Source organism: Coregonus clupeaformis, chromosome 31 (genome assembly GCF_020615455.1).
Source record: "Coregonus clupeaformis isolate EN_2021a chromosome 31, ASM2061545v1, whole genome shotgun sequence".
Lineage (NCBI taxonomy): Eukaryota > Metazoa > Chordata > Actinopteri > Salmoniformes > Salmonidae > Coregonus > Coregonus clupeaformis.
Genome location: NC_059222.1, coordinates 14,059,854 through 14,086,318, shown reverse-complemented (window position 1 = coordinate 14,086,318; position 26,465 = coordinate 14,059,854). Strand labels below are relative to the sequence as shown.

Sequence of the window (26,465 nt, the reverse complement as noted above, 5' to 3'; positions counted from 1 at the left end):
GCAATGCGCCACTCGGGAGCCCTAAGAAATTAGCTTTTAAGCTGCAAAATGTTCTCTCTACCTTTGGCAAAATGTGTAGAATTGCAGGTAATTAGCTTTAAGACTGCAAAATGTTATCTCCACCACAATCTGGGTCAACCCATGGCAAAATGAGTAGAATTGCATTAAAGGTACAATGGGCAGAATTCACCCTTCCATTTCCTGGTTGCTAAAATTTTAATGGTTTGCCTAATTTCAGTTTATATGACAAAACAAGCAATATATAGTGTAGAACATCATTGTAAAATCTAAAATACTGTGAAATATATTTTAAATTACCAAAAATGTGACCGACCGGCTCGAGTCAGTCTTATGTAGCAAAATGTGAAATGTTTTTTTTTTTACATTGGATAAAAGTAGAGACTCAGAGCTAGAAAATGATATATCATACACTACAGTTGAGGAACAATGGGAAAGTAATTCTGCTTTGAAAGCTGATAAACTTGTAACCTCACTTTTGAGAAAGTGCCCCTTGAATGTTTTGGTAAACCTACTGGAGAGCTCTTCTTTGTCTACACCCATTCAGCATCGTTCACACCCTCTTAAGCCTTAGCCCCACCCATCTCTTTAAGGATTCACATGTGAGGCCATGTACTAAACAGCCAAAGATTTCAAGGCTTGTTTATACTACGGGTGTGTTCGTAAATTCAATCTGGAGTGCCAGAGTGCGCTCAGTGCGCTCTGGCCGAGGAGTAGGGTAGATCCAAGCGTTCTGACCTAACAACAGCAGTCAAGCACCTAAGCTTAACTGGCTAACATTGGCTAGCTTGCTAGCTACTTCCAGACATAAATGAGAGAACAGTTCACTCAGACCATTTTACTCATCCTAGCAGAGCTAGTTAGGCTGTTTTTGTTATCCAGAGCATTGGTGACTAACTGTGCTGCTGGCAACAATTTAATTATGCTTTTTTTGCTGACGTTTACTGACACCGGCCATATTCAACAGGTGTTGAGCTTTCGTAAATTCGTCAGTTATTCTGCACTCTGGCACACTCAGACGAGAGTGCTCTGAAATCGGAGTAGATAGCCAGAGCGAATTTACGAACGCACCCTACGTCTATGAACATTCTATATAAATGGTTACTTGCATAGTGGAGTATTTTGTTTAGACATGTAGCTAGCTAGCTAAACAATGAACCATAATCCCAACTCGTAACGTTACTACCCTGCATGCATCTGCAGGTAGCTAACCAACCATGTTCAATGATAGCTAGCTAGCTAACATTGGGCTATAATTAGCAATGCAAATGGATCTGAGATACTATTACTATAATATTACTACACAGATCATACATGTAACGTTAGCTAGCGAGCCAGCCAGCCAGCTAACATTAGCTGGCTAGCTAACAGTACGTTTGAACTTTAAATGAAAAGGACTTTCTGACAATTAGAAACGTGTAATATCTGAAAATGTAGCTAGCTAGACTATCTTACTGGTATACATGGATGGACGCTTCTCCCTCTCTGTCACGGATGCCATGGTTGCCCTTAGTTTGAAGATGTAATCCGGAGACAGGTGTTTTATACAACAGCCTTCTGTGTGTTCTCTTTTTGACTCCCCCTTCATATTTGCAATCAAACGCTAGAATCTTTTCCATCTCTTTAGCTATCATACTCTATTACCACCGGGCATTCCACTGATTTCAAAATTCGGTCCTCCAGAAAGTGGAGAGCAACACTTTTGTAGTTCTACTACGTAATATCTTTCAAAAAAGCAGCGTTAGAAAGGATTACCTACACATACTGACCAGCTCATGTTATAGACAGAAGCGTGCTACATGGCAGACCAATCCTAAAACTAAATCCAAGATGGCATAGCAGTGCGGTCGTGTATTATGTTGTGTCCTCGTGTAAATAGCCAGTTTTTTGTTTTTTTTTGTCGTTTCTCGTATATATTTCTCTATCTCACTTTCCATCCTTAACTAAATACACTTTCCTGCAACCCGCCTCACCCAATGTGGAACGGATTCTATTATTTCTTCATACCTTTTATCAAGAACCCACGGCTGAAACTAGCCAGCTAGCCAGCTAACTTGCTATTAGCTATTGCTATTAGCCACCATTAGTGGTCTTCACCACTGTCCGTGGCCTGCACTACATACCAGCCAGCTCTAGCCTGGACAATTATCGGCCAGTCTGCACAGCGTGCTATCGACCCAGAGCATTTCGGATTTTCTGCCGGAATCACTGAATCACTGGACCTTAACACCGGATCATCACAACTAGCTAGCTGCAACCGAATGGATGTTGTTGTTGGCTAATCACCACTAATCACCACTTGTCCCAAAGCTAGCACCAGTTAGCCTTGAGCTAGCCTCGAGCCAGGCCCATCTTCCGGCTATCCACCTCACTGTCAACCGGACGGGACCTCCTAGTGTCGACACGGAGCCCCGCCGATCCATCAAGACTGGTCTGCCGACGTAATCGTCTGATGTGGTTTCAACAGGATTCCCGTTGCGATGACCACAAAGATCCATCTGCTAGCACCGGCCCGCTAGCACGCGCAATCAACAGCCGTGCCTCCTGCTCGCCTGTGCTGTAGCAGCCTACAAATTGCTCCCGGACTTACCTATTGCTGTTCACTGGACCTTATGATCACTCAGCTACACATCTGATACCCGCTGGACTGTTCCTTTACACGGTACTCCATCCTGTTTATCTGTTTAGCCTCAGCCCACTTTCGTCGCCATTACCAGTTGTTGTCTTAGCCCTCTCGAATAACACCTGTGATTGCGTTATGCCTCTCTCCCATGTCAATATGCATAGCCTATTGCTGTTTGGGTTAGTTGTTATTGTACTATTTCACTGTAAAGCCCCAGGTCCCGCTCAACCTGCCTCAGATAGCTTCTTTGTCCCATCCCCATACACGCGGAGACCGGCTCAATCGGTACCTCCAGTGATGCTATCTCTTTCATCGTCACCCAATACTTAGGTGTACCTCCACTGTACTCATATCCTTCCATATCTTTGTCTGTACTTAATGCCCTGAATCTATTCTACAACGCCCGGAAATCTGCCCCGTTTATTCTCTGTACCCAACGCACTAGAAGACCAGTTCTTAAAGCCTTTAGTCGTATACTTATTCTATTCCTCCTCTGTTCCTCTGGTGATGTAGAGGTTAACCCAGGCCCTGTAGCCCACAGTATCACTCCTACTCCCCAGGCGCTATCATTTGTTGACTTCTGTAACCGTAAAAGCCTTGGTTTCTTGCATGTTAACATCAGAAGCCTCCTCCCCAAGTTTGAGTTATTCACTGCGTTAGCACACTCTGCCAACCCTGATGTTCTAGCAGTGTCTGAATCCTGGCTTAGGAAGACCACCAAAAATTCAGAAATGTCCATCCCCAACTACAACATTTTCCGTCTAGACAGAACTGCCAAAGGGGGCGGAGTTGCAATCTACTGTAGAGATAGCCTGCAGAGCTCTATCATACTATCCAGGTCTGTGCCCAAACAGTTTGAGCTTCTACTTCTAAAAATCCACCTTTCCAGAAATAAGTCTCTCACTGTTGCCGCTTGCTACAGACCCCCCTCGGCCCCCAGTTGTGCCCTGGACACCATATGTGAATTGCTTGCCACCCATCTATCCTCAGAGTACGTACTGCTTGGTGACCTAAACTGGGATATGCTTAACACCCCGGCCGTCCTACAATCTAAACTAGATGCCCTCAATCTCACACAAATTATCAAGGAACCTACCAAGTACAACCCTAAATCTGTAAACATGGGCACCCTCATAGATATCATCCTGACAAATGTACCCTCTAAATACACCTCCGCTGTCTTCAACCAGGATCTCAGCGATCACTGCCTCATTGCCTGCGTCCGTAACCCCTCATCACTGTCAAATGTTCCCTAAAACACTTCAGCGAGCAGGCCTTTCTAATTGACCTGGCCCGGGTATCCTGGATGGATATTGACCTCATTCCGTCAGTAGAGGATGCCTGGATGTTCTTCAAAAGTGCTTTCCTCTCCATCTTAAATAAGCATGCCCCATTCCAAAAATTCAGAACTAAGAACAGATATAGCCCCTGGTTCACCCCAGACTTGACTGCCCTTGACCAGCACAAAAACATCCTGTGGCGTACTGCATTAGCATCGAACAGCCCCCGCGATATGCAACTTTTCAGGGAAGTCAGGAACCAATATACACAATCAGTTAGGAAAGCAAAGGCTAGCTTTTTCAAACAGAAATCTGCATCCTGTAGCACTAACTCCAAAACGTTTTGGGACACTGTAAAGTCCATGGAGAATAAAAGCACCTCCTCCCAGCTACCCACTGCACTGAGGCTAGGAAACACTGTCACCACCGATAAATCTAAGATAATCGAGAATTTCAATAAGCATTTTGCTACAGCTGGCCATGCTTTCCACCTGGCTACCCCTACCCCGGCCACCAGCTCTGCACCCTCCGCTGCAACTTGCCCATAAAAGCACCTCCTCCCAGCTACCCACTGCACTGAGGCTAGGAAACACTGTCACCACCGATAAATCTAAGATAATCGAGAATTTCAATAAGCATTTTGCTACAGCTGGCCATGCTTTCCACCTGGCTACCCCTACCCCGGCCACCAGCTCTGCACCCTCCGCTGCAACTTGCCCATGCCCCCCCCCCCTGCTTCTCCTTCACCCAAATTCAGATAGCTGAAGTCCTGAAAGAGCAAAATCTGGACCCCTACAAATCAGCTGGGCTAGACAATCTGGACCCTTTCTTTCTAAAATTAGCTGCTGAAATTTTCGCAAGCCCTATTACTAGCCTGTTCAACCTCTCTTTCGTATCGTCTGAGATCCCCTGAGATTGGAAAGCTGCCGCAGTCATCCCCCTCTTCAAAGGGGGTGACACTCTAGATCCAAACTGTTACAGACATATATCCATCCTGCCCTGCCTTTCGAAAGTATTAGAAGGCCAAGTTAACAAACAGATCACGACCACTTCGAATCCCACCGTACCTTCTCCGCTAGGCAATTTGGTTTCCGAGCTGGTCATGGGTGCACCTCAGCCACGCTCAAGGTCCTAAACGATATAATAACCGCGATTGATAAAAGACAGTACTGTGCAGCTGTCTTTTTCGACCTGGCCAAGGCTTTTGACTCTGTCAATCACCGCATTCTTATTGGCAGACTAAATAGCCTTGGTTTCTCAACTGACTGCCTTGCCTGGTTCACCAACTACTTTTCAGATAGAGTTCAATGTGTAAAATTGGATAGCCTGTTGTCTGGACCTCTGGCAGTCTCTATGGGGGTGCCACAGGGTTCATCAATGATGTCGCTCTTGCTGCTGGTGACTCTCAGATCCACCTCTACGCAGACGACACCATTTTGTATACATCTGGCCCTTCATTGGACACTGTGTTAACAAACCTCCAAACTAGCTTCAATGCCATACAACACTCCTTCCGTAGCCTCCAACTGCTCTTAAACTCTAGTAAAACTAAGTGCATGCTCTTCAATCGAACGCTGCTTGCACCCGCCTGCCCGACTAGAATCACTACTTTCGGCGGGTGTGACTTAGAATATGTGGACAACTACAAATACCTAGGTGTCTGGTTAGACCGTAAACTCTCCTTCCAGACTCACATTAAGCATCTCCAATCCAAAGTTAAATCTAGAATCGGCTTCCTGTTTCGCAACAAATGCCTCGTTCACTCATGCTGCTAAACATGCCCTCGGAAAACTGACTATCCCTACCGATCTTTGACTTCGGCGATGTCATTTACAAAATAGCTTCCAACACTCAACTCAGCAAATTGGATGTAGTCTATCACAGTGCCATCCGTTTTGTCACCAAAGCCCCATATACTACCCACCATTGTGACCTGTACGCTCTCGTTGGCTGGCCCTCACTATATATTCATCGCCAAACCCACTGACTCCAGGTCATCTATAAATCACTTCTAGGCAAATCCCTGCCTTATCTTAGCTCATTGGTCACCATAGCAACACCCACCCGTAGTATGCGCTCCAGCAGATATATCTCACTGGTCATCCCCTAAACCAACACCTCCTTTGGCCGCCATTCCTTCCACTTCTCTACTGCAAGTGACTGGAACGAACTACAACAATCTATGAAGCTGGAGACACTTATCTCCCTCATTAACTTTAAGCATCAGTTGTCAGAGCAGCTTTCCGATCACTGTACCTGTACACAGCCCATCTGTAATTAGCCCACCCAACTACTTCATGCCCATATTGTTATTTATTTTGCTCATTTGCACCCCAGTATCTCTATTTGCACATCATCTTCTGCACATCTATCACTCCAGTGTTAATACTAAATTGTAATTATTTTGCACTATGGCCTATTTATTGCCTTACCTCCATAACTTACTACATTTGCACACACTGTATATAGATTTTCTATTTTCTATTGTGTTATTGTTTATTTCATATGTAACTCTGTGTTTTTGTTGTTTTTATCGCACTGCTTTACTTTATCTTGGCCAGGTCGCAGATGTAAATGAGAACTGGTTAAATAAAGGTAAAATACAAATAAAATCCGAACTCATCTCTCGTCATGTCCAGCCCATCCATTATCTCAGCCAATCATGGCTAGCGGGAAGGTTCCTGTCTTTTTCCGTGGCTAAACCAACCAGGCTCGTAATTTAACCATTTGATTCATATTTACAGATGGCATACACGTTTGTTATTAAGGCATATGAAAGTTCACGTTCCAGAAGGATTTCTGCCAAAAAACGCATTTTGATAAAATGTTCAAATGGCTCTCCTGTGAAGTAGTGACGCGCGACATACACCAAGTTTCCTGAAACAAGTCACAAATATCATATTTTGATCTGTTTGAAGCTGGTGTACAACACCGAAAATAAAAAGAGCAAAAGCAAAACGTAAGAATGTGAAGCAGAGAAATAGTGCACAGAACCGATCTGAAGCTTTTCAGACTTGGTTTCAATGAGAATTACAGATCTGTATCTCATTTCTATGTGAATTCTGTCGGCCCGCCAGAAAAGCTACATACTGCACCTTTTATATTAGTTTTACAACTGCAAATGTTCTCTCCAACCCATGGTAAAATGGGTACAATTGCAGATAATTTGCTTAAAAACTGCAAAATTTTCTCTACGCCCTATATAACCAAATCATTCTAAGGGCCGGCCCTGATATAGCCAGAACACTGTGCATTCTATTCTGTGTTTGTATACACATACTGTACATAAAAAAACGCAGGCGTAGTCGAACTGAGTTAGTAAAACTGCTGGCTGAACTCAAACGTACCACCGTCAGCCATACCACTGTCAGCCGTCCCTCCATCTTGCCACACCTTCATTATGCTGCTGTGTCTCCCTGGGGGATTCATCACTCTATATCCCTCCTTCCCTCTCTCTCTCCCTCTGTTCCTGTTGGGAGTAGCTAGTCCAACTGGCTCAGCACTCAGGTCCTTTCTCAAGGTAACATTACATAAGAGCTGACAGCATTGTCTTTGGTCTGTCAGGCAGGATAATACAGCGGGTGACAAACTGCCTCGCCTTCCCTTGCCTCCATGCGCGAACACACACACACACATACACACACACACACACACACACACACACACACACACACACACACACACACACACACACACACACACACACACTACACATACACATACACATACACATACACACACACACATACACACACACACACACACAATTGAAGGGCCCTGGTCAAAAGTTGTGTACTATAAAGAGAATAGGTTGCCATTTCAGATATACCCCTGTTAGGCAGCGCTACAATGGTACGCTCTTAGAAAAAAAAGGTGCGACCTATAACCTAAAAGGGTTCTTCGGCTGTCCCCATAGGAGAACCCTTTGTAGAACCCTTTCCACAGAGGGTTCTAAATGTAACCCAAAAGGATTGTACCTGGAGCCAAAAATGATTCTCCCATGGGGACAGCCGAAGAATCCTTTTGGAACCCTTTTTTCTAAGAGTGTAGGAAAATCATTACTAAGGCCTAATATAGTTCAGCTCGGTTCGTGCAGCTAATTCAGAGTGCTGAGTCTATAGGGCCTGTATACCTGCAGAGAGATACTGACTCACTGACTGAAATGCCATGAGCTGGCCCTTGAGTGGCAGACTGGCCGGTCACTGACAAAGTCTACCCACACAGTGAACCCAGAGAGCCACAGAGCTAGCTGAACCTCTCTGTGAGGATGGTGTCACCCTTACTTTTCTAAAGGGAAGCGGAGCAGTGGAGGCTGCTGAGGGGAGGACGGCTCATAATAATGTCTGGAACGGAGCAAATGGATTGGCATCAAACACATGGAAACCATGTGTTTGATGTATTTGATACCATTCCACTTATTCCGCTCCAGTCATTACCACGAGCCCGTCCTCCCCAATTAAGGTGCCACCAACCTCCTGTGCAGAGGAAAGTCGTCCAGACAGACATTGTCGGAATGAGTCATTCCCTTTGACGCACTCAGGCATTTTCCCTTCAGGCCTTAAAACCTGGGAAATAATTTACCACTTAAACTGTCTGGGCTGTGCATAAGACAATTTTCTGACAGAGCACAGCCCTCCGTGTACCTCCTAAAGTTGACTGAATTTTTAAAAATATATATTATTTTACCTACGACATGGGATAACTCATAGAGGTTATTGTGATTATAAAGGAGAGATTATTCTGTGATGGACCTATTTCAATAGAGGCTGGCTAAGAGATTTTGACAGTAGTTGTAGTCAGTTGAATACACTGCTGATTTGAGCAGTTGACAGATTGTCTACGTGTAGCTGAAACTGTAGATGGCTAGAGCAGGAGAGATGTCCTCTATCTGCCTGTCCGACTCTGGTTATAATGAGAAGATGCATCTCTTCAATCTATGCCCCTCCGCTTTCCTGTTCCTAGTGTAATGATCCATTGATATGTGTGGCTAACAGCAGTATATTCTGTGATCTCTGGTAACAACAGAGCAATCTACCAGTAGAGAATATAAGTTCTGTTCCCAACCAACCCACAGTCTGGCTGGCTGGTCTCTGATAAGACCCCTGTTCACAATACAAAATGGTTGGACTAGTTTTCAGTTTTTCAATTTCTAGGCCCATTGACTTAGGTCAGATAGTACGACATTTGGTTGAGGGATTAGCGTTGCGTAGTGTCGCCTTACGTGACACAATCTCTCCAGCCCCAATAGATTTCACTCTATTGATTTACTATGATTTCATCATGTGATACATTCTTGTGATGCTGCATCAGGCTATTTTTTGTTTGGTTGTTTCAAGGATAACACATTTGGATATAATGTGATGCTTTCAGTGATGCTATGTAGACCATTTTTAGTTTGGTTGTTTCAAAGATAACAGAATAGACCTTTGTCAAAGTGGTGAGGGTGGTGTTGGCAGTTAGGAACCAGGGTAGCAGAATGAGATGGTGTCAACCTCTCACTGCCCCAGTTCTCACACTAACACACTCAGGCCCTCTGGGTAATTTTATCAGTCTATCGACAAGCTATATCTTTCCACCAGCAGCCCAATCTACCCTGTATGGGCACAACAGCACACTGTGCACGGATGTACAGTATTTGTGGGTTTATGATCGGGAGATATACACAAGGGTTTGTTTGGGTGAATACACACACACAGGACCCTTTGATGGAAACACATTTGGTGCATCCGCCATTGCCAGAGTACACAACCCTTAGCAATAAAGACCCACACCACTTTGTACTTCAGTGGCAAGCCAAGATATACTACAGACAGAGAGGAAATCCATTGTCTTGGATAACTTTCAAACAACGGCTTGGTTTATAAATAGGTTGACTTAATACTAGTGGGATGTGTGATTTAGGAATAAATCATGATATGCCACTAAGCCCCTTGCAGTGTTAGGTTGCATCCCAAATGCATACGGCTCTGATCAAAAGTAGTGCATTATATAGGAAATAAGGTGCCATTTGGGACATGGTGTCATGCAGTCTTAGTTGTATGGCTCTACTGTAGATCACTGTAGCCTAAGAGAGGGACTCAGCCTTGTCAAACAGACCCTGTAGTGGAGAGGCAAAGCGGGCACTGGCCATTGCATCGACCCCCTAACCCAGCCCTGTTCCATCCACTGTGGTTAATCCACACTTTTACACTCATCATTTGCTGCTGCTACTCTGTTCTTTATTTGACTCTTATTATTACCTATCCTAATGCCTAGTCACTTTACCCTGCCAGGTACATATCTACCTCAAATACCTCATACCTCTGCACATTAATCTGGTTCTGGTACTCCCTGTATATAGCTCCGTTCTTGTGTATTTGATTTTATTCCTCTTTTGTTACCATTTTTATTTTAAAACTCTGCATTGTTGAGAAGGGCTCGTGTAGCAAGCATTTCACGGTACAAAGTCTACACCATATTGTATTCGGCACATGTAACAAATAAAATGTGATTTGATTATATCCCGGAGCCAATCTCTCAGTCCTCTGGGCCCACAGTAATTGATCCTCATATAATTAGCCAACTATCAGAAAACGCCTACTGTAGTGTACTGTACCACCAGTCCTATCCTCACTAGTCTCCCACTCATCCAGAGGGACTAGCTCTGTGGATCATCACTCCTCTCAGTATTGTAACAGTTCTGCTGTAGGCCACCCTCTCATGGGCTGGACTCAGGATTTGGACTAGAGCTTGGTTGGTGTCTTCAGTCTACATCCCAACCCACCATGATGAAGAAGAATTGGGTGTACTTTGCCAGTTTGCCGGATCGTCTGGGTCCCTGGAGGAGGGGTGTGGAGGGGCTGTGTGTCAGTAGCCTCCTGGGGGTCCTGAGGTCCCAGTCCTGGCTGGTGGAGGATGAGGTGGCCTACCTGGAAGGCCACCCGCACCGCCGCACTCACTCTCTCTCCTTTACCTGGCATCCCCACGCTCACTCTCTCTCCTCTTTCTCTCACTCCTCGTCTGCAGATGGAGGGAGTGAGGACCTGGCAGACCCCCGCTTGCCCAGTGTAGAGCCCCACCATCACCTGAGCCACACCGGTCAAGGTAGGTAGTTACACTACTGGGTGAACTCTACTCTGTGGACCAAATCCCCTCTCGCTCTTCTCCCAATCCCCTCTCCTCTCCTCTCCTCCTTTATCCCCTTTTCCCAATTTATTTTACTTACTGACCATAATATGAAATATTATTTATTCGTTCATCCGTCTCTTCTTCCTTCCTTCCGAAACCTTTGATTTATGCTCATACTATTTTCCTGCCTCTCTTCCCTGGAGCAACAGAGAGGGCTGGAGGCTGTTTAAAGGGCTGTATTTTATATGAGCTAACAGCAGAGGATTTAATAACTTCTGGAGAAGTGAAGTAATAATTTTGTGGAGCGAGAACACTGTATGCATTTTTATGTTCCTGTAAATTTGTCTGAATCTGTTATCCCTGGAAGTATACACTGGGCAGAAAGAGAAACAGAATATTGGCAATTGTGTCTGTCAACAATATACAGTAGATGTTATCGACTTGAGTTATTGAGTTCCGCTTCCGTAGGACTATTTTAGGCAATATGATTTGCCCATTGGTATCCTTGCTCTTTTTGAGCTGTATGCTTCTATGAGTACGTGTGTGTTTGCGTCTGTGTGTTTTGTTCTGTGAAGTGGCTCTTACGCCCTTAAAATATCCCTGTCTGTCTCAACAATTCAACAAGTAGCACTCAAATGCACCCCTATCCTTTTGTTCGGAAGCTTTTCGGGAACTAAGCCATTTACCAGGTCAATGTAGCTACCTCTCGTCTTCTCTCCCCTCACAGCAAACTTTCTCTCGGCTCTCAGACATTTGTGTAAAGCTGTTAAGGAGAGAAAAGACTACGTGTTCCCTGCCAGGCCGCTTCTCTTGAATTACCCTCTGGTGTGCATTCACACCCTGCAGACAGACAGACAAACATGATGGGATTGTCATGCTGAGGGTTGTGGCCAGACCACTGCTGCTGCTACAGTACGTGTCTCCCTGGCCCAATGGATTGAGCTGAAACCCCAGAGACGGGGTATAGTGTCGGACGGTGTTGGTGCATGTTGGTGCGTGCGTGCGTGTGTGCGCGTGTGCGCGTGTGCGCGTGTGTGCGTGTGTGTGTGTGTGTGCGTGCGTGCGTGCGTGCGTGCGTGCGTGCGTGCGTGCGTGCGTGCGTGCGTGCGCGCAATGATGTAAGCAGTCCCAGCAGCTGTAAGCAGTCCCTGGCTGTGTCTGTCTATATCACAGCCTGGCTGTCACACACACACACACACACACACACACACAGCCATCTATGGGGACTACTGTGGAGTTGTCACTGAGCAGTGTCTGTTAATGGCTCCTGCTGTCTGCTGTCTGCTATGCTATCTGATGTTATGTGAAGGTGTTGGCCAGTTGGTGTCACAGCTCTGTCTGTCTGGTGGGACGGGCCGTCTGGGCTGTGATTCAGTGTTGAGGGAGAAAATGGCTGTAGAGGGTTTTATACAGAAGTGTTATTAGTGCGCCAGGGAATGTGAGAATGAAACTTGTGACAAACAGAACTTGTGATATTTAGAGGGAGGTGTTGCTGTGGTTTTAGTGATTGCTGCTGTGCTCTTTCAGAAATTCAGCTCCCTTATGGTTTGGTTGTCTTGGATAATGGTTGCACTCACATCTCTATTCTAGCTACATATCTCTGATGGTTAGACATAGTTCCTGTGTTATATCAGAGATGACGGGTTTCTGGTACATTGTTACTGAGGGAAACAGCGAGGCAGGGATGCATCATGTCATGTAAGCAGCATGTGGTGCTTGTCTGCCTGCAGGACTATTGTCACTACTGGGTCAGGCCAGGCAGATCCCAGTCAATACCTCAGTATCATCACAACATGGGTCACTCTCCATAGTTCCATATTCACTTTGACCTGGACACTGTCGGAAATTATACATGTAGAGAAGAAACTACTTCCTATGAATACCCTACCCAGCAAACCAAAATTGGTTCTGTGAAAGTTCCCAGAACATTCATTAGGTTGCGGCAAATGTTCCCATAACACAAAAACTGTCCAGTCCTGCTGATGATTATAGAATGTTTGTATAAAACATTTTCCAGATGTTGCAAGAACTTTCCTAGAACAAATTTAATATGTTCTTTAAAGGTTCCCAGAATTATTCATTAAGTTGTGGGAACAGTCTGGTGAGAACATTGTGTGGACATCACAAAAGATATGCTCCCAAAACACAAAAACTGTCCACTTGTGCAGATGATTCTACAATGTTTCTTTTAGGTTGCAAAAAACATTCACATGATGCTACAAGAACGTTCCCAGAACACATTTCGCTGTTCTTTAAAGTTTCCAGTGGGAACATTGTGGGGATATGACAAGAGAGAGGTTCCCAAAACACAAAAACTGTCCAGTTGTGCTGACATGCGGATAACGTTTGTATCAGGGTGCACAAAACATTCCTTTGATGTTGCAAGAATGTTGACATAACAGGCTTTCTAAGTTCTTTAAAGTTTTCCAGAACATTTAATTAGGTTGTGGGAACAGTGTGGATACATTACAAGAGATGACATTCATACAATGTTTAAGATAGGTAATGTTGTAAGAATGTTCACAGAACACCTGAGCTGTGTTCGAATACCCATACGAATATACTGTATACTACATACTTAATGAGTACATACTACATGCTATATACTATTAGTTCCTTTTAGTATAATGTAAACAAACGGTATCCTTTCAGTTCAGTGTACTAGTGAGTTGCCTGTCTAATGGAAGTTGATGCTGTTGCTATGCATCTTCTTGCTAGCTTGTTAGCATAACAAATTACTAGCTAGCCATCTTACGACTTCATTAACAATGTCCATTGAGAAGCTAGTCGTCTTGACTTCTTTCTTATCTCATTCTCGTTGGCACCAAAAGTAAAAAAAGTGTTGATAGGGGACAGAATGCGGTCGGACCATCATATAATAGGCATATACATTACTCTGACTGAATTTCCACGTGGGCGAGGATATTGGAAATTTAATCAAAGCCTATTAGATGATAATTTATTTATAATTAGAACAAAGGAATTTATAACTGACTTTTTCCAACATAACATAGGTACAGCGAATCCCCTCATTGTATGGGACACCTTTAAATGTGCCTTTAGAGGCCATGCAATTCAGTACTCATCTCGAAAACAAAAGCAATTTAGGTCAAAAGAGTTTATACTAAGAAAGGAAATAGAAAGTCTAACAGAACAGATAGATGGCAATAAAAACTGTAACATAGAGGCTCAGAATAAATTAGAGGAAAAACAAAAAGAAATGGAAAAACTTATTCAAGAAAGATCAAGTGTAATATATTATATTATACTGGATGGAATATGGGGAAAAATGCACAAAATTCTTTTTTAATCTTCAACATAGGAATGCTACCAAAAAGAACTTAATGAAACTGGTTACAATTGACGGAGTCACCCATAATTCACCTAATGATATTTTGAAGGAAGAAACAAAGTATTTTAAGCATATGTTTTCTTTTCAGTCGCCTCCATCTCCTCTAACTGAAGCTAATTGTAGAGATTTTTTTCCTATTGATAATGTCAAATTAACAGCCACACCGAAAGACTCATGTGAAGGTGAAATTACAGAGGAGGAACTTCTGGATGCAATTAAAGACTTTAAGTCCGGGAAAACTCCAGGGTTGGATGGCATACCAATCGAGGTATACCAAACCTTTTTTGATATACTAAGAGGACCGTTATTAGCATGTTTTAACCACTCCTATTTAAATGGTAGATTATCTGACACTCAAGAAGAAGGTCTGATCTCATTATTACTGAAACAGGATACAAGTGGAAAATATAAAGATCCAGTCCATTTACAAAATTGGAGGCCCCTTACACTTCAGTGTTGTGATGCAAAAATCCTAGCAAAATGTATAGCGCATAGAATTAAAAAGGTATTGTCGGATATTATTCATTCTAATCAGACAGGTTTTTTACATGGAAGATACATTGGAGATAATATAAGGCAAGTATTGGAAACAATAGAACACTATGGAAAATATGGGAAACCAGGCCTGCTATTCATAGCAGACTTCGAAAAAGGCATTTGATAAAGTTCGACTGGAATTTATATATAAATGCCTGGAGCATTTCAATTTTGGAGAATCTCTTATAAAATGGGTCAAAATCATGTATAGTAACCCTAGGTGTAAAATAGTAAATAATGGCTATTTCTCAGAAAGTTTCAAACTGTCAAGAGGAGTGAAACAAGGTTGTCCACTATCGGCATATCTATTTATTGTGGCCATCGAGATGTTAGCTATTAAAATCAGATCCAATAATAATATCAGAGGATTAGAAATACAGGGCTTAAAAACAAAGGTGTCATTGTACGCAGATGATTCATGTTTTCTTTTAGATCCACAACTAGAATCCCTCCACAGCCTCATAGAGGATCTAGATACATTTTCTAACCTCTCTGGATTAAAACCAAATTATGACAAATGTACTATATTACGTATTGGATCACTAAAAAATACAATTTTTACATTACCATGTAGTTTACCAATAAAATGGTCTGATGGTGATGTGGATATACTCGGAATACATATCCCAAAGGAAATAAATGATCTCACTTCAATACATTTTAATAGAAAGTTAGCAAAAATAGATAAGATCTTACTACCATGGAAAGGAAAATACCTGTCAATTTGTGGAAAAATCACCCTGATTAACTCTTTAGTATTATCCCAGTTTACCTATTTGCTTATGGTCTTGCCTACGCCTAGCAAACAGTTTTTTAAATTATATGAGAAAAAAATATTCAATTTTATTTGGAACGGCAAGCCAGACAAAATTAAAAGAGCATATTTATATAATGAATATGAATTCGGAGGACAGAAATTATTAAATATTAAAGCATTAGACCTATCACTAAAATCTTCAGTCATCCAAAAGTTATACTTAAATCCGAACTGGTTCTCAAGCAAATTAGTAAGATTGTCTCACCCACTGTTCAAGAAAGGCCTTTTTCCCTTTATTCAGATTACAACCTCTCACTTTCAGTTATTTGAAAAGGAAATAATCTCCCAAATGTCACTATTTCTAAAACAAGCCATAGAAAGTTGGTTGCAATTTCAATGTAATCCTCCAGAAACGACAGAACAAATAATGCAACAAATATTGTGGTTAAATTCAAATATACTAATTGACAAAAAACCTTTATTTTTTGACAGAATGTTTAAAAAAGGTATAATCTTCGTAAATGATATCATCGGTAGGACTGGTGGAGTTATGTCGCACATGCAGCTAACAAAAACATATGGAAATGTCTGCTCTACCCAAAATTACAACCAAATAATTGCAGCCTTACCGCAAAAGTGGAAGAGGAAAGTTGAAGGGGGAGAAAGTAAGGAACTTGTCTGTCGGCCTTGCATTAAAGAACATAATTGGTTAAGGAAAACTGTGATAAATAAAAAAGTATATCAGTTTCACTTAAGGACCAAAGGATTGACAGCAGTCCCATATAGATTGCAAAATAGTTGGGAAGAGATCTTTGACGTACCGATCCCATGGCATAGTGTTTATGAACTGACACGCAAAAACGACACCGGATTCAAAAATTAGAATCTTTCAATTTAAATTATTATATAAAATTCTTGCTACCAATAGAATGTTATTTATATGGGGGATACAATCTTCCCAGCTCTGCAGATTTTGCTGTGAAGAGATAGAATCATTAGATCATTTGTTTTGGTTCTGTCCATTTGTAGCTTGTTTTTGGACACAGGTCCAGGAATGGCTAAAGGATTGCAATATTTACCTGGAACTAACCTTGCAGATAGCATTACTGGGTGATCTGAAAAGTCATAGTCAATCAATCAATAATATAATAATACTTTTAGCAAAAATGTTTATTTTTAATTCACAATCTGTAGAAGCAATGAGAATAGAAAGGTTCAGAACTTTTGTAAAACATCACAGTATGGTTGAAATATATATGGCAAATAGAAATCCTATATGGATGGTGTTAAGAGATAGATGGGAGGTATTGAATAGAGTTGAAGGATGGGACTAATAACAAATAACAACAAATAATAACAAAGATACCTAATAATGTAAGCATACTGTGTCCATAATAAGTATATAGGTTGTATGTTGGGAGCTTTTGGGAAAGAGCACAGTTAGAAAGATATGGCATTTAGAAGCAAACCGGATGGACATCATGAAAATGATCGGAGAGGTTGAGAGTAGAAGAAGTTTAGGAGCAAAAAAATAAATATATATATACAGTGGGGAAAAAAAGTATTTAGTCAGCCACCAATTGTGCAAGTTCTCCCACTTAAAAAGATGAGAGAGGCCTGTAATTTTCATCATAGGTACATGTCAACTATGACAGACAAAATGAGAAAAAAACATCCAGAAAATCACATTGTAGGATTTTTTATGAATTTATTTGCAAATTATGGTGGAAAATAAGTATTTGGTCAATAACAAAAGTTTCTCAATACTTTGTTATATACCCCTTGTTGGCAATGACACAGGTCAAACGTTTTCTGTAAGTCTTCACAAGGTTTTCACACACTGTTGCTGGTATTTTGGCCCATTCCTCCATGCAGATCTCCTCTAGAGCAGTGATGTTTTGGGGCTGTCGCTGGGCAACACGGACTTTCAACTCCCTCCAAAGATTTTCTATGGGGTTGAGATCTGGAGACTGGCTAGGCCACTCCAGGACCTTGAAATGCTTCTTACGAAGCCACTCCTTCGTTGCCCGGGAGGTGTGTTTGGGATCATTGTCATGCTAAAAGACCCAGCCACGTTTCATCTTCAATGCCCTTGCTGATGGAAGGAGGTTTTCACTCAAAATCTCACGATACATGGCCCCATTCATTCTTTCCTTTACACGGATCAGTCGTCCTGGTCCCTTTGCAGAAAAAAAGCCCCAAAGCATGAAGTTTCCACCCCCATGCTTCACAGTAGGTATGGTGTTCTTTGGATGCAACTCAGCATTCTTTGTCCTCCAAACATGATGAGTTGAGTTTTTACCAAAAAGTTATATTTTGGTTTCATCTGACCATATGACATTCTCCCAATCCTCTTCTGGATCATCCAAATGCACGCTAGCAAACTTCAGACGGGCCTGGACATTTACTGGCTTAAGCAGGGGGACACGTCTGGCACTGCAGGATTTGAGTCCCTGGCGGAGTAGTGTGTAACTGATGGTAGGCTTTGTTACTTTGGTCCCAGCTCTCTGCAGGTCATTCACTAGTTCCCCCCGTGTGGTTCTGGGATTTTTGCTCACCATTCTTGTGATCATTTTGACCCCACGGGTGAGATCTTGCGTGGAGCCCCAGATCGAGGGAGATTATCAGTGGTCTTGTATGTCTTCCATTTCCTAATATTTGCTCCCACAGTTGATTTCTTCAAACCAAGCTGCTTACCTATTGCAGATTCAGTCTTCCCAGCCTGGTGCAGGTCTACAATTTTGTTTCTGGTGTCCTTTGACAGCTCTTTGGTCTTGACCATAGTGGAGTTTGGAGTGTGACTGTTTGAGGTTGTGGACAGGTGTCTTTTATACTGATAACAAGTTCAAACAGGTGCCATAAATACAGGTAACGAGTGGAGGACAGAGGAGCCTCTTAAAGAAGAAGTTACAGGTCTGTGAGAGCCAGAAATCTTGCTTGTTTGTAGGTGACCAAATACTTATTTTCCACCATAATTTGCAAATAAATTCATAAAAAATCCTACAATGTGATTTTCTGGATTCTTTTTTCTCAATTTGTCTGTCATAGTTGACGTGTACCTATGATGAAAATGACAGGCCTCTCTCATCTTTTTAAGTGGGAGAACTTGCACAATTGGTGGCTGACTAAATACTTTTTTTCCCCACTGTATATATATATATATATATATATATATATATATATATATATATATATATATATAGATAGATATAGAATTATTGTAAAATTAACTCTGTCTATAAGGTGTAGATAGTAAGTATAGACCGGAAGTAGAGGCCTGGGCGTTGTTGTTCACTAATTTACTCCAAGTAGGGAAAGGATGGTGGGGTTGAAAAGTAATAAAGGGGAATATATATATAAAAAATAAAAAAACATGGGGGATTGGAAGTGATGCAGACAATTACATTGATAGAAGATACAATCTATCTGCAATATTAAGCTGATCCATCCCCCGAAAAAAAAAAAAAAAAAAAAAAGATAAAACAAATAAAAATAAAAAAAAAAAATTCCATTGAGAACGTATTTGGACAACCTGGACCTCAAACCCCACTTCCGAATGACCCGACCCTCTTTTGACTGCACTGTGCTGCGCAATGTTTGCCTCAGCAACGAGGACATTGTGGAGCCTGAGGCCGCCGAGGAGAATGATGATGGAGACCTGGACCAGCCTCAGCAGCAGCTGCAGCATCAGGAGTGGGCAATGTTGCAGCACCTGCTAACCCCATCCCAGGTGACCACCAGTAGTGCAATCCCCACCAGTAGAAAACAATTTTTATCATAGGTACACATCAAATGTGAGAGACGGAATCTAAAACAAAAATCCAGAATATCACATTGTATGATTTTTAAGTAATTAATTTGCATTTAATTGCATGACATAAGTATTTGATACATCAGAAAAGCAGAACTTAATATTTGGTACAGAAACCTTTGTTTGCAATTACAGACATCATACGTTTCCTGTAGGTCTTGACCAGGTTTGCACACACTGCAGCAGGGATTTTGGCCCACTCCTCCATACAGACCTTCTCCAGATCCTTCAGGTTTCGGGGCTGTTGCTGGACAATACGGACTTTCAGCTCCCTCCAAAGATTTTCTATTGGGTTCAGGTCTGGAGACTGGCAAGGCCACTCCAGGACCTTGAGATGCTTCTTACGGAGCCACTCCTTAGTTGCCCTGGCTGTGTGTTTCGGGTCGTTGTCATGCTGGAAGACCCAGCCACGACCCATCTTCAATGCTCTTACTGAGGGAAGGAGGTTGTTGGCCAAGATCTCGCAATACATGGCCTCATCCATCCTCCCCTCAATACGGGTTCAGTCGTCCTGTCCCCTTTGCAGAAAAGCACCCCCAAAGAATGATGTTTCCACCTCCATGCTTCACGGTTGGGATGGTGTTCTTGGGGTTGTACTCATCCTTCTTCTTCCTCCAAACACGGCGAGTGGAGTTTAGACCAAAAAGCTCTATATTTGTCTCATCAGACCATATGACCTTCTCCCATTCCTCCTCTGGATCATCCAGATGGTCATTGGCAAACTTCAGTTGGGCCTGGACATGTGCTGGCTTGAGCAGGGGGACCTTGCGTGCGCTGCAGGATTTTAATCCATGACGGCGTAGTGTGTTACTAATGGTTTTCTTTGAGACTGTGGTCCCAGCTCTCTTCAGGTCATTGACCAGGTCCTGCCGTGTAGTTCTGGGCTGATCCCTCACCTTCCTCATGATCATTGATGCCCCACGAGGTGAGATCTTGCATGGAGCCCCAGACCGAGGGTGATTGACCGTCATCTTGAACGTCTTCCATTTTCTAATAATTGCGCCAACAGTTGTTGCCTTCTCACCAAGCTGCTTGCCTATTGTCCTGTAGCCCATCCCAGCCTTGTGCAGGTCTACAATTTAATCCTTGATGTCCTTACACAGCTCTCTGGTCTTGGCCATTGTGGAGAGGTTGAAGTCTGTTTGATTGAGTGTGTGGACAGGTGTCTTTTGTACAGGTAACGAGTTCAAACAGGTGCAGTTAGTACAGTTAATGAGTGGAGAACAGGAGGGCTTCTTAAAGAAAAACTAACAGGTCTGTGAGAGCCGGAATTCTTACTGGTTGGTAGGTGATCAAATACTTATGTCATGCAATAAAATGCAAATTAATTACTTAAAAATCATACAATGTGATTTTCTGGATTTTTGTTTTAGATTCCGTCTCTCACAGTTGAAGTGTACCTATGATAAAAATTACAGACCTCTACAACTTTGTAAGTAGGAAAACGTGCAAAATCGGCAGTGTATCAAATACTTGTTCTCCCCACTGTATGACATAACTTACTGTTCTGCTTTTTATAATATTAGCAGTTTTCATATTTGAAAGATCTTACTATTCTGCTGTTTATGTGCTGGAGATATTTCAAGAGCTTCATGACATAAAACATTATGGTTTTGTTGTTAATACAATGTTCTATTATATCAAGCTGTGTGGCCTTCCGTTTTGTATTTTAAAAAATCCACTTAATGTAACTTTTTAAAATCATTTAATAAAATAAAAAACTAAACTAAACATTTTTATATTAGTTTTATATCTTCTTTCTCCCTCTCTCTCTCTCTCTCGGCTCCTGCACTTTTCCGGAAAACACCACTACCTCCTGGCTGGATGAGGCAATGACAACAGGCGGTGTAATAGTGGGCCTTCTACGAATTGGGTCATCCATGGCACTGTACCATTTCCAAGAGGCAGCGGTGCTCTCCCCTCCCTCTGTACTCACCCCAGTTTGGGGACACTTCAAATCCTAAAAGAAACAAGGGCACAAACAGCTAACGAATGCTGCACTCACCATACAACCTGGACATTGTGAAGATATTGAGACATTTTAGATGCCTATACAAAAAAAAGTGCTTTTGCTTGAGATTCTCCCATTTTTTCTTTGTCTTGGTCCTTCCCCTCCAGACAGTACTCCTGCACAAATGCCGTAGGCAAAGCACAATAATATATTAGTTACCAACTATCAGTTGGCAAATACAGATCAAATACACCCAGGCATTAGTAACCATTTGACAGTTGCATTGATGCCAGCACAAAACGTGTATTTTTTGTCCCCCAAAATGTCCTGCCAACCTGTAACGTTATGACTCTGTACCAAGTATGTATTGCCTCATGAATGTTAATGAGCCAGATCATATAAGCTGCAGTAACTTAACTGTCTTGTGATTGTTAATGTTAGGTAACGTTCCCAGCAATTCAGCTACTTACTCAAACCCCTTCAAGGCCACATGCCTCTTTCCTGTGAACCGGAATTAGTTTCTGGCCCGCCAGGTGATCAACTTTGCTGTGTTGTCATCAGTCTCTATGATGTAAATAGACAACCCTTTTAGATAAACCTGTGGCAAGTTAATGTTACATAAATCAGGTTTAAAACCATTAGCTACCAACCGCATATAAGCCTAACGTTGGGTAGTTAGTTAGATAGCATTTACACTGAACAACAATATAAACACAACAGGCACCAATTTCTAAGATTTTACTGAGTTATAGTTCATATAAGGAAACCAGTCAATTGAAATAAATAGATTAGGCCCTAATCTATGGATTTCACCTGACTGGGCAGGGGTGCAGCCATGGGTGGGCCTGGGAGACCCACCCACTTGGGAGCCAGGCCCAGCCAATCAGAATGAGTTTTTCCCCACAAAAAGGCTTTATTACAGACAGACATACTTCTCAGTTTCATCAGCTGTCCGGTTGGCTGGTCTCAGACGATCCCGCAGGTGAAGAAGCCGGATGTGGAGGTCCTGAGCTGGCGTGGTTACTCGTGGTCTGCGGTTGTGAGGCCGGTTGGACGTACTACCAAATTCTCTAAAACGACGTTGGAGGCAGCTTATGGTAGAGAAATTGACATTCAATTCTCTGACAACAGCTCTGGTGGACATTCCTGCAGTCAGCATGCTATTTGCATGCTCCCTCACAACTTGAGACATCTGTGGCATTGTGTTGTGTGACAAAACTGCACATTTTAGAGTGGCCTTTTTATTTTCCCCCAGCACAAGATGCACCTGTGTAATAATCATGATGTTTAATCAGCTTCTTGATATGCCACACCTGTCAGGTGGATGGATTATCTTGGCAAATGAGAAATGCTCACTAACAGGGATGTAAACAAATGTGTGCACAAAATCTGAGAGAAATAAGCTTTTTGTGCATATGGAAAATTTCAGGGATCTTTTATTGTCAGCCAACATAATGTTTAACGTAACTTATTTGACAAGGCATTACTTTTATGTTACATTGCTCAACATTTTCTTAACATTTGTCATAATTCACTAAAGCAATGAATATTAACTTTTTGTACTTAAATTTGTATCCGCTCTCGTCGGACTTCGGCTTTATATTTTCCGCCATTTTCTTAAAATCTGAAAATGTTGTGAAGCTACGCACATTTTCTGAAGAATTGCATGGTGGGCCCTAAAAGCACGGAAATAGTGTCCACTGCTTGTATACTTCGGATTTTGGCAAATGTCGTGCGACATCCGGGAAATTTTGGCATACTAAACATATCCATACTATGACCAATAAGCATACTACATACTCAATTTACAGTACATCACAAATAGTATGGTTAGTATGAGTATTCGAACACAGCTCTGGGTCCCAGAACATTTAATTAAGTTATGGGGTTATCTGGGATGTTGCAAGAATATTCTCGTGATATTCGCATAGGTTGCACAGAACATTCCCACAATGTTCCACAATTTCCAAATAAGTCAGTTTTTATGATGTTCATAGCATATTTGTTTTAGGTTTAACATAATATTCCACTGATGTTCGTGCAATATACATTTGACCTTGTCTTGGAGGTCCTCCGAATATTTAGAAAATGTTATATTTAAGTTTGACCTAATATTACCAAAACATTAAGTATGCATATTTGTTGCTCCTTAAATCATAAGAAAGCAGATTGTAATACACCCCCATTATGTTTCTCTCCAGATTTAATGGCAATTTGCCTTTGAGGACTGTATTGTAGGTGATATAGAGACACATGGCATTTTTATTTAATTCATAGGACATTTGAACAGCATTTGTCATACAAATACAACCACTTTGTACTTTATACAGTATGTTGACAATCTGCAATGTTTGGTTCCCAAGCCAGGTCTTTTATCCTCTGCACCACCAGGGAAGCTCTCTTACATCTTATGTTTTCAGTATATACACTCTTGGAAAAGATGTCTTGTTGAACAACACAATTTATGTGTAATCATTGCCCAGACACATTTTGTGTCAATTCCTGCAATTGTGTTAAAAGCTGAAAACCATAGACGAGTTGATTGTTTAGCAACAAAACTGACGCGTGTGCAACTATGGGGCAAAACAGACAGGATTGGCTTAGATTGTTGACAACATATAAACTACACTAAGTGTACAAAACAGTAGGAACACATTCCTAATTTAGTTGCATCCCCTCCCCCTTTTGCCCTTAGAACAGCCTTCATTTGTCGGGGAATGGACTCTACAAGGTGTCGAAAGCGTTCCACAGGGATGCTGGCCCATGTTGAATCCAATGCTTTCCACAGTTGTGTCAAGTTGGCTGAATGTCCTTTGGGTGGTGGACCATTCTTGATACACACGGGAAATCCTAATAATGGCGCTGGAGAAGATTGCTGCCGTTTTACAGCCCTCTAACAAATTGTACTATTATGTGTGTTTTTTCACGTTAATTATGTAATTTATTCTGTACATAATGTTTCTGCCACCGTCTCTTATGACCAAAAAGAGCTTCTGGATATCAGGACAGCGTTTACTCCCCTCGTATTGGACGAAGATTTTTTCTTCAACGAGTCGGACGCAAAGGATATCCTACAGACACCCGACAAGGCCCAAATCCCTGTCATTAGCATGAGAAAGAGACGGAGATATCATGGACGTAGGTCGGGGTGCCTTGTAAGGATCCGACGGCGAGCGAGTAAACTGCCTCTTTCATCAATCTTATTAGCCAATGTTCAATCATTTGAAAATAAATTGAACAACCTAAGATTAAGGTTATCCTACCAACGGGACATTAAAAACTGTAATATATTATGTTTCACCGAGTCATGGCTGAACGACGACATGGATAGCATACTGCTGGCGGAATATACGCTACATCGGCAGGATAGAACGGCTGACTCCGGTAAGACGAGGGGTGGCGGTCTGTGTATATTTGTAAACAACAGTTGGTGCATAAAATCTAATACTATGGCAGTCTCGAGGTTTTGCTCGCATGAGGTAGAGTATCTTATGATAAGCTGTAGACCACACTATTTACCAAGAGAGTTTTCATCTATATTTTTCGTAGCTGTCTATTTACCACCACAAACCGATGCTGGTACTAAGATTGCACTCAATGAGCTGTATAAGGCCATAAGTAAACAGGAAAACGCTCATCCAGAGGCAGCGCTCCTAGTGGCTGGGGACTTTAATGCAGGGAAATCCGTTCTACCTAATTTCTACCAGCATGTTAAATGTGCAACCAGAGGAAAAAAAACAATAGACCACCTTTACTCCACACACAGAGCTCTCCCTCGCCCTCCATTTGGCAAATCTGACCATAACTCTATCCTCCTGATTCCTGCTTATAAGCAAAAACTAAAGCAGGAAGCACCAGTGACTCGGTTAATAAGGAAGTTGTCAGATGACGCAGATGCTAAGCTACAGGACTGTTTTGCTAGCACAGACTGGAATATGTTCCGGGATTCTTTCCGATAGCATTAAAGAGTATACCACATCAGTCACTGGCTTCATCAATAAGTGCATCGATGACGTCGTCCCCACAGTGACCGTACGTACATACCCCAACCAGAAGCCATGGACTACAGGCAACATCTGCACAGAGCTAAAGGGTAGAGCTGACACTTTCAAGGAGCGGGACTCTAACCCGGACTCTTATAAGAAATCTCGCTATGCTCTCCGACGAACCATCAAACAGGCAAAGAGTCAATACAGGACTAAGATTGAATCGTACTACACCGGCTCTGACGCTCGTCGGATGTTGCAGGGCTTGAAAACGATTACAGACTACAAAGGGAAGCACAGCCGGGAGCTTCCCAGTGACACAAGCCTACCAGACGAGCTAAATCACTTCTATGCTCGCTTTGAGGCAAGCAACACTGAAGCATGCATGAGAGCATCAGCTGTTCCGGATGACTATGTGATCACGCTCTCTGTAGCCGATGTGAGTACAACTTTTAAGCAGGTCAACATTCACAAGGCCGCAGGGCCAGACGGATTACCAGGACGTGTACTCCGAGCATGCGCTGACCAACTGGCAAGTGTCTTCACTGACATTTTCAACATGTCCCTGACTGAGTCTGTAATACCAACATGTTTCAAGCAGACCACCATAGTCCCTGTGCCCAAGAACACTAAGATAACCTGCCTAAATGACTACCGACCCGTAGCACTGACGTCTGTAGCCATGAAGTGCTTTGAAAGGCTGGTCATGGCTCACATCAACACCATTATCCCAGAAACCCTAGACCCACTTCAATTTGCATACCGCCCCAATCTCTATTGCACTCCACACTGCCCTTTCCCACCTGGACAAGAGGTGAGAATGCTATTAATTGACTACAACTCAGCGTTCAACACCATAGTGCCCTCAAAGCTCATCACTAAGCTAAGGACCCTGGGACTAATCACCTCCCTACTTTAAGACATGAAGGTCAGTCAATACGGAACATTTCAAGAACTTTGAAAGTATCTTCAAGAGCGGTCGCAAACACCATCAAGCGCTATGATGAAACTGGCTCTCATGAAGACCGCCACCGGAATGGAAG

At 42.4% G+C, this 26,465-nt stretch overlaps 1 protein-coding gene across 1 annotated transcript in view; it reads left to right on the top strand.

The window, feature by feature from the left end:
- The window catches only part of tanc2b (tetratricopeptide repeat, ankyrin repeat and coiled-coil containing 2b), a 261,716-nt gene that overhangs the window by 107,510 nt on the left and 127,741 nt on the right, over nucleotides 1-26,465 (top strand). Inside the window, exon 4 of the mRNA XM_045209787.1 lies at nucleotides 10,927-11,004. Coding sequence (XP_045065722.1) covers nucleotides 10,927-11,004 — 78 coding nt within the window. The remainder of the gene's footprint in view (nucleotides 1-10,926; nucleotides 11,005-26,465) is intronic.